This window comes from Fukomys damarensis, unplaced genomic scaffold, assembly GCF_012274545.1.
Source record: "Fukomys damarensis isolate Sample0158 unplaced genomic scaffold, DMR_v1.0_HiC HiC_scaffold_29, whole genome shotgun sequence".
In the NCBI taxonomy this organism is placed as follows: domain Eukaryota; kingdom Metazoa; phylum Chordata; class Mammalia; order Rodentia; family Bathyergidae; genus Fukomys; species Fukomys damarensis.
Genome location: NW_022900941.1, coordinates 35,159,274 through 35,169,226, shown reverse-complemented (window position 1 = coordinate 35,169,226; position 9,953 = coordinate 35,159,274). Strand labels below are relative to the sequence as shown.

Below are 9,953 nucleotides of genomic sequence, written 5' to 3'. Positions count from 1 at the left end.
ACACAAGTGGAAGAATAGGCTGAAATGAAGAAGTAAAATTATAGTTTGTCAGAAGTCAGGAGATACAGACAGCAAGTGGGACAATGGTTTGCCTTACTGATGAGACAATGTTTGCCTAAGGCCTAAAGAAAGGGAGGAAGAGAGCTCTGTGGGCACAGGGAGCCAAAGACTAGACAGAAACTTGCTTCAGGGTCAGAGTAAAATAAGTAAAAAGCAGAATGGTAAGAGATAGGAAGCATAGTGAAGTGTGTGCGTGCGTGTGTGTGTGTGTGTGTGTGTGTGTGTGCGTGCGTGCGTGTGTGCGTGCGTGTATGTGTGTTTCTGCATAGTAGATTGGGGGAATGTGTAGTGAGGGGTGTCATTATGAAGGATTTCAAATACAAACCCCCAAAAATAAATAAATAAAAAGATTTTAAACTGGGCATAGTGGTGCATGCGTGTAATCCCAGCACATGGGAGGCTGAGGCAGGAGGATCGCTGTGAGTTTGAGACCAGCCTGGGCTACATAGTGAGTTCCAGGTCAGTCTCAACTACATAGTGAGACCCTGCCTCAAAAAACAACAACAAGAACAAAAATTAAATGAATAAATAAATAAATCAAATACAATTGATGACAGATGAAAATCGATCGGAGGACCATGCATGTGAAATGCCACAGTGAAATTCATATTAAACAGAACCACTCTGGCTATTCCATTGAGAAAAAGAGACAACTATTGGCAAAAGTTGCTCAAAAATTATAAACATTTTGCAAAAAAAAAAAGAATATAAGTAGTAATGCCAATGTGGATGTGGTGGCAAACCGTTGGCTTGTGGATACATTTTAAAGGAAGCATCGAGGGAACTTTGTGATGGATTAAAATTAAAAGAGGAGAAGCCAATAGATTTTTCATATGAGCATCTGGAAAGGCTGAAGTTGCATTAGCTCCGATGAGAAAGGGCACAGAAGAGGATGGTTTGAAACAATTTGAAATATTTCTTAGTCAGCTCAATAGATAAGTGCTATGTAAGACGAATGCACTACAAATTTCACCATGCTTTTAATTCTCAGTATCGCAAGCATTTTTTTGGGAAAAAAATAAAACCCAACAAAACAATGTTAATCATTGCTTCCAGGGTTTTGAGTGTTTTATAATATTGTATGTCATTTTTTTAAATTTGTTAGACCTATGTTGGCATGTATAAAGACAGCTGAAGTCTCTGAAAAAATCTTCTTCGCTTGAAACATAAGCCGTTAGATTTTCTTGTATTTTCACAGTGACCACAGATACACTCTCAATTATTTAAAATACACCAAAATGAATACAATTCAGTTTCCACGAAGTAGCTATATTTTAGAGAATTCATCATTCACCATTTTCTTGGCAATATATGCATTTTGAGCGACAAAGAAGTGACACCTGTTAAATAAAGGAATCCTACAAAGTTTAAGCTTTTTATGTTGCACATTAATATTTTACCCTGTTTTAGTCAAGATGATAAGAAAAGAGAAGGAAAAAAAAAGTAAAGATGAGAAATGGGATTATTAGAGTCTCAGCTGACTCAAAAAGACATAATCAATTAAAGGCTGTCAGTCACTATGTCTTGGGAATCTCAGCTTCCATTTTAAGTTTGATGTAAATTTGAGCCTATATTCTGAAAAGTAAAAGCGCTAACATTTAATCTTTTACTCAAAAATTTAGGAAATTTAAGAATTTAATATGGTGTCAAATAAAAAACCTTACTAGTAAAAAAATCTCATTTATAGAATCATCTTCATTTTCATATGAACTATTTGTGTATTTTGAACAAGACTTTTTAGATGGAGAGAATTTGTAAAACTAGCCTAATTATTAATGTATTCTTTGAGCCAGAATTTATGGCAAATGATACTTGGCAGTCTAATGAGAATAAATGTTTAATGAGTGTGCATTGAGTTTACTCTCCTAGTGATAAAATTATAGAATGATGTCACAGCGCAGGAATGAAAATCTGATTGCAATATATTTTTTAACACAAAGCAAAAGTGACAAAAATGAATTAACTATAATCTTTAAAAGAGAAAGAGTTGGACATTATGCTAAAACTCTACCCTTCACTTTAGTTCTATTACAATGTTGGTTACAAACCACAGCATTCAGAGAGACAAAATAGGGCAGGGTTTATGAAAACACAATACTGCTGAGTCCTGAGTCTGTGACATCAGCTCTGGGAGCAGGGTTGTTGTTCTAAACTTGTCTCAAGAATGACAGTGACCCAGCTACAATATCTTACAACACTTGTTTCAGTTTAGCTTCATCCTAAACCTCAACATCTGTATAATTTCTTCCTATTTGATTGGAATTTAAGTTGCTTATTGAAATGGAATTTTTGAATTTTTATTTTCTTTCTTTGTTTAAACATGATGCTTTGTAAGGATTCTACAAAATCATTATCCTATTTAATATTTTCCTGATACAAAATTTGGAACCTAACATTTTGTACCATGAGTTCAGGGTTCATAATCCAATACGTAGTCCTGTTGTTGACATAGGAATTCAACATGTTTCCATGAATTTCATGTAGTGAGTTTATAAAGCAATTAATATTTCAAAATGAAGATGTTTTATAAGGCAGTTACATTATTTTTTCAATCACTGTGATGACGAAAAATAAAATACCTTCTCCCTAACTAATCCTATGACATAGGACAATAAGGACTTTTTTGTAAAGCAAAAACTTTGTTTTTCAAATTGTTCCAATGTTTAGTAACAGTTTACTATTATTCATGTTTTATTAATGTGCTCTTCAATCAGATACAAATTTTAGTAGGGAAATAAACATTTCTAAAAATGAATGATAACTGTGTTTTAGAATACTAAAAAAGAATTTTAAAACTTTCAATTCAGCAAAGTTAGTATTTTCCTCTAATGGAAATAATGGAAAAAATAAAAGTGTAGACACTTTCATGGCTTGGGGAAAATGGTCTTCAAGCCCCCAAGGTCATGTTCCTCAGCAGCCATTGTTGGGACCTACTTCCACTACAGTCTTGCATGGTGGGCACCATTTTATCTTCTTCAGAGGGTTCATCGAGACACTGGTTACTGTTAACATGTCTCAAGGTGAGTCTCTGTAAGAGAGAAGCAATAATCAGTGCAGCCTATTTCATCTTCAACTTTACTAGCAAGTAGGAATAAATCTGCTTTTAAAGAAAATCCTTTATGATATTTTAGTATATTACACTGTTACATTTATTTTAAAAAAAACTACACAGGTATATGGATCAGCAGTGACTGTTATGGAGTTATCACTATCTAATACACATTTATTTGCAGATGGCTAAAGAAATTGGCCAACATTTATCCCAAGTTGCCAAGAACCTAGACTCCTTTACAAAAGCCCATTTGAAGCTTTGAGTTCAGTTCAGTGCTACAAATATTAATAGGCTTTTGCAAAAGCTTATTTTTCTTAGCCATGTGTAATTCAGTAACCATTTGGTAAACGTGCAAACAGATGTCACAGCTGTGACCCAAATGAACAAAACTGCTAGAAATGTTCTCATTTCAAAATTCTAAACAAACCATAGTATCTCAGACATTCATTGTAGAAGAGTGATTATTATAGTAACAAATAATTTCTCTGACTTTATAATATCCTTACCATATTTTGATCTGTATTTATAACATCTTAAAATATGTAAGTAAAAACCTAAGTATGAATTACATTGGGAATCACATTTTTGGACTTCCAAGATACACATTTGAAATCCATGATTTCTACATACTGTTTACATATCATTCTGTTCAGTTTCCTGGGTAATGCCTACAGCCACACAATAGGAAAAACTCCCTAAGCAAAAGAGAAGTTTCTTAACATAGATATGAGATAAGTTGATGCTATATCTTGAATATAGGACCCCAAATAATTTGTGTTGCAAATTATCAAATTTAAAGGTAGACAAACATCTTTTCATTCATATTATTATTTTATTATTATTATTATTACTATTATTATTATTTTGGTTTTTGATACTATATTGAAAAATGCTAGAAAACAAATGAACAGGGGACTTGATAAAAATAATAGAGAAACAATACTTGGGCAATTGTAATTTTGTTTAGGTTAAGACTGAAAACACATAGGACTGCACTGTGAATCAAGAAGGAATAGAGAGTAGGTGGTGTAGAGGATGCCTAATAAACAACAAACAGGATATTAAAAGAGCAAAGCTATTAGAAGTAAAGGATATTTCAAGATTGAGGCCTTTGCTGTTGCTTTCAGTCATGGAATCGAGCCATTTATACTAAACAATGAATTCCTTTTTTCAGAAATTGCACAAGATAGGGAAGAACTTGTTTGATCTATTCTTATGATACCCAAAATTCAATAACCAACCAGTTCCAACAAACAAAAAAGATATCAAAAATAAATAATGTTTTCTGAAACATTCTAGTTAAAGTCAACAAAAAAAAATCATTCATTTTTGCTACATACCTGCGGTCATACATACATATATGTATACATATACATTTCAAAAAGTCACTTACTATTGCACTCTTCTATTAGAGCCTTTAAAGACATGTATGATCTTTACATATATCCAGTGTGCTATTTCCCATTGTGCTGCTGTGGAAAGCACAGCCAGTACTTTATCCGAATCTGATCATAAATCACAGTCTTTGAATGCTTTGATCAATTTGCTGCTACTTCAGGTTATAATTTTTATAAGTACCTTGAGATTCTTTTTCTCTTTCTCTCTCTCTTTCTTTCTTTCTTTCTTTCTTTCTTTCTTTCTTTCTTTCTTTCTTTCTTTCTTTTGCTTATATGACACAGGGTCTCATTACACAGATAAGGATGGCTGTGAATTCACTATGTAGCCCAGGCTGGGTTTAACCTCTAGGAAATCCTCCTGCCTCAGATTCCAGAGTGCTCGGATTACAGTCATGCACCATCAGGGCTGGTGAAATTATTTTTCTTTAAGGATCATATTGAATAAGTGTTACTAATGATACAGAAAATGACAATCTGAGGATGTGGGGGGAAAGGAACCCTTCCAAATTGTTGGCAATGTAAACTATTACAAACCACCATGGAAATTAGTATGATCCCTCAAAAAACTAAAAATATAAATTCCATTCAACCCAGCTATTCTTTTTCTAGGTATCTTACTGAAAGAATTAAAAATACCATATAACAGAAAAACATGCATACCTGTATTTATAGCAGCACAACTCATAATAGTTAAACCTTAGAAGTGATCTACGTGTCCATCAATAGATGAATGGATAAAGAACATGCAGTATATATACACAATAGAACACTACTGTGCTATAAAGAAGGATAAACCTGGGTCATTTGTAGGAAAATGGATGCACTTTGAGACCATAAAGTTAATTGAAATAAATCAGACGCACAAGATTGTATATTATATAGTTTCTATATGAGAAACTCAAAATTTGGAAATATGGAGATGGAAGCAAGGAGAGCAGGAGATAAAGGGAGCAAGGAGAGAGAGGAAGAGGATGAAAAAATAATTAAAATATATGTGCATGCACCAACTCCCCACCAGGAATACAATCATGCTCTGAAAACATGCACCAATACAAATAATTTTAAAATATTCCTATCAACTTTCCTTAAAATGAAGAAGTATTTCCACTGTAGGACAGACTAAAATAATCAGTCAAAAATTCTCCTTCTTGATGTTATACCGTGGAAAACCAGACATGCTAAGCTTAAAAAGACCTAAGTGTGAATTCTACTCCCCAACTAACTAGCTGTGAACACTTGGGGACACCACTCAATCTTTGTTAGAAATCATATTCTTCGTCAGAAAATTCTGAATTATACATTAAAACTGCTTACACATATCTTTTCTCCTTCTGCTTAAAAACTGACCTTGAGACAATTAACTGTGACCCCTGGGCATCTACAAAAAGATAAAATTGTTAACTTTGTTGCTAAGCAATACAGTTTATGGTAAAAAGGACCTCTGATTGATCAACTGCATCTTGTCTGAAAAACCACATGCGAATATCTGATAGGAAGACAAATTTGGGGAACTTGTCTCAGTGTAAAAACAATTTTGTACATCCCATTAGGCTCTTAGGAGCTACGCCTACTAAGCTGTTACCAGTGGAATCATCTCAGGTGAGGAGGAGGCTATTAAGCCAGTATGGTTTCTGCATCTGCCTGATGTGGGTGTCATAACTTTGTACCAGTCTGCCATCCGTGGGGATGCCAACTTCCAGAAGGTTGTAAGGACCACTGTGGGAAATGCTGCAAGTTGTCCTCTTAAGAGAAGAAACCATGGTCTCTGCCCTAGAACTCTGTAAGTAGATTTGTGAAATTAAATGTTTAGTGAAGCTTAAATTCCCTTTTGGGACATTGCACATACTAGGTAGGGTATATAGCCTTAAACACATGTGAATTGCCTTGTATACAATTCTTTTTCATGTACAGTTTGTGGACTACTCCAACTTTTACATGTTCCATTCTGAATGTCCTATTTCAAATGTAGTTTCACTCAAAACAACTTCCCTACTACCTTCTGCTCTCCATACTTTCATTTCCAGTTGTGTCACAACATTTCAAGCTCAGCTGTGTCCTTCCAACAATCTTTAGCTCATTCATGCAAACCACAAAATGTCCCCTAACCTCTCATGTGTTTTCCTATGGTGATAAGATACTAGACAATGCAAAATCACTTATTTACTGGACAGTAAATCCCTTATAGCCAAGAACTAGAACATGGGCTTCTTTGCAAAAATTCCAAACCAGTTTATTGATCTGAACTGAATAAAGAGTCATTTCACTACTTGCTGAGAAGGTAGTCACATATCATGCAAGTGAGAGATTAAAGTTACCATTTTGAAAAAGTATTAATTGCTGCATCACATCACCAATCACAAAGAAATACTCAGAAGTTTTCTTCATAGAAGTATTGAAAAATTACACCATACTTAGCCTTTAATGTGTTTGCTTAGTTTTTCAAATTAAAATAATTTCAAGATTTATGAAAGTTATATCTGCATACAGTAAAATCATCTAAATAAAAACTAAAAAGTTAATCTGTGTTTCAGAAACCTCTTATTGTCCACTTATGCTAGTTTTTTATTGTTCCTTTTTTCCAGTTTTAGTGCAAATCTATTGCCCTATAGACATGGTTATTATTATACTAAAAGAGCAACATATTTCATAATATATTCTACCAGTTATGTTTTTGTAGAGATATACTCGAAATAACAACTCAAAAATATATATTAATTAAAGCTAAACTAAACATTACTTAACACATGCAGTCTCCAAATTAATGAGCAGCTGAGAAATAAAAGACAGCAAAGTAACTCCAGGGAAAAATAACACATGTAATTTACCTTGTGCTTTGAGATTCCAATAATCAAACATAATCCAAGCACCAAAATAAATTTAATAAATTCTATAACAAATTTCTAAAATTATTAGAGAAAGTAATCAGTAGCACTCCCAGAAATATTTTTAAAAACTTCTTTTCTTGTATAGTTTCTTAGTCACCATTTTTGCAAAGCACTATCATTGCATGTTTCCACAGTGGGATGTTGGGGGCCGTCAGTTACTTTGTTTACTGAAAGACAGGCCTGGGTGATTACATGAAGAATACTGTGGGTCTGTTTGACAGAAAAAAATAGAATAATGAGAAAATGAAGTACAAATGCAGTAACAAATCATTGGGGCAGCATACAGTTTCTAGTGGTTAGAGAGGAGACGCATGTGACAATAATTGCATCCATGGAGCTCTGAGCTGCATTCTTTAATGCCTTTCAAATCACCTATACACAGCAGGGATAAATGGAGGTGACACTGAGACTATGAAGAGGGTTTGAAATCAAATGAGGAGACATTTTGGACAAGAAGTTATTTTGGATAGAAGAGAGTGCTTTCATAATCTAGGAATAAATATCTCCTATGGTGTATCAAATGGGTTATTTTGTGAGTGGATATTCATGTAAACAAGTCGTCCAGAGAGTTTTCAGTTACAGTCCTTGGCCTTCTCCACTGCTGGGCATTGGGGAAGAAGCTGGTGGACAACTGAGCTGAAAAGCTTTGCTTCTGTTTGCCTAGCGCGGCATTCAATTTGCCTCTGCTTCAGTTTGCACAGGGAGTAATCTGGTGACCTCCAGCAGCTCCACATACATACTGACTTTCATTAGATATCAGTTGAAAAGTTAATGAAGGAGAGAAAAAAATATCGACTTGACCGGGGCTTCTAATTTGAAAAAACTTTTCCAAATATAATGAAGCATTTATTTTTTTCTTCCTTTCTACCTTTTTTTTTTTTTTTCCTTTTTTCCTTTTTTTTTTTTTTTCCTCTCTCTAAGGAGCAGAAGCTCCGGGGAGAGTAGAAATCACAGCTGCCAACATCACAAAACCCTGGGTCTGCTGTGAGAGACACTAAATGCATTTGTTAATTTGAAACAGTGAAGCTCAGTGAAGAAAATAAACATGTAAAAATAAGGTTTATCTCTTAGGAAGTTTAATGGACACAATGATTGGGTTTACCTTTTAAAGGATTTATAGCTTCTATAGTAGAATGGTGGAGGAATGACTTATAAAGATAGGCAAGATAATAGTATAATATTTTACATGATATTAAGTGATTCTGTTGAGGATATAGCAATTTAAAATGAGTGGTTAAGAAAGCAGTTATTTTTAAGCAAATCTAAATTTTCTATTCACACTCTTTGAAATTTCTGGAGTAGATTATTCTCTGCCTTCAGTGATTTTTCTTCTTGCAATGAACTTTTCTTGGTAAATGTCATCTTAGCAACAAAGACCTTAGTGTTAAAAATTGTGAATTCCATGTTTCATTAAAAAGAATAAAATGAATTACAAAGTGTTTTTATGGCATAAGTAAAAAACAAAAATGACTTGGCTTAGGGAATCAGAGCCAGCAAAAGTGACTCTAGGACACAAATAAAAAATGAATATTTCATAAGAAATAAAATCACAACATTTTCCCCAGGGATGCTTCTCAAATGAATTCACATGAAAAACATTATAGAGTTTTCATTCCATATACTTTGAAGAAGCAAGAAGACTGGAGAAAATTTAGATATCCAATATTATTTAGATTTTAAAATTTATTTTTCACTTAATAAAATCCCCATAATTATTTAGTCTCCTTTGCTTGAAATAAAAATATTTATAGTTTGAGTACTCTGTGTAGAACAGATAAAAATTATTAATATTTTGTTTCCCTAGAAATTTATAATTTATTTGTAGTTATATAATCAATGCCACAAAATTAAATATCCTTTGTCTATTCTTATCTCTTTCCTATCACTAAACTAACCTTAAGAAACAAAAAATTTCTTTGAGATAGATCTGTCAAAATTCATTTTACTTTTATATTTGAGGATAATGACTCTTACAGGTAAAAACCATAAAGTTAAAGCATGAATAGTTTAACAAAAATTAACAAAGTTCTGTTTAAAAATATTGATACCAGGGCAGGGGATTTAGCTCATATATATACCAATAAAAGTAATCATAGCAGCAGTATCTATGATTATATTATTGTATTTCATACAGCACTATATGTTAAAACTATTTCCTGCCATAGTGATAGAATGAAAAAGAAATAAAATAACATATGTGTAACTGTGGGACATGCCTATAATCCCAGCACTGGGAGGCTCAGGTGGACGGATTGCAAGTTCCAGCCCAGGCATATACCAATAAAAGTAATCATAGCAGCAGTATCTATGATTATATTATTGTATTTCATACAGCACTATATGTTAAAACTATTTCCTGCCATAGTGATAGAATGAAAAAGAAATAAAATAACATATGTGTAACTGTGGGACATGCCTATAATCCCAGCACTGGGAGGCTCAGGTGGACGGATTGCAAGTTCCAGCCCAGGCTGAGTAACTTAGAGAGAATCTGTTTCAAAAAAAGAGGCTAAGGATGTAGCTCAGTGTGAAACCCCTGGGTTCCATCTGGTACCACCA

The 9,953-nt window shown here is 33.6% G+C and overlaps 1 protein-coding gene across 1 annotated transcript in view; it reads right to left on the bottom strand.

Moving 5' to 3' along the window:
• Positions 1–559: 559 nt before the first annotated feature.
• Galnt13 (polypeptide N-acetylgalactosaminyltransferase 13) overlaps positions 560–9,953 on the bottom strand; it is a 487,818-nt gene continuing 478,424 nt past the window's right edge. The window contains exon 13 of the mRNA XM_010639279.2: positions 560–3,088. Within this exon, the coding sequence (XP_010637581.1) occupies positions 2,948–3,088 (141 nt within the window). The 3' untranslated portion in view covers positions 560–2,947. The remainder of the gene's footprint in view (positions 3,089–9,953) is intronic.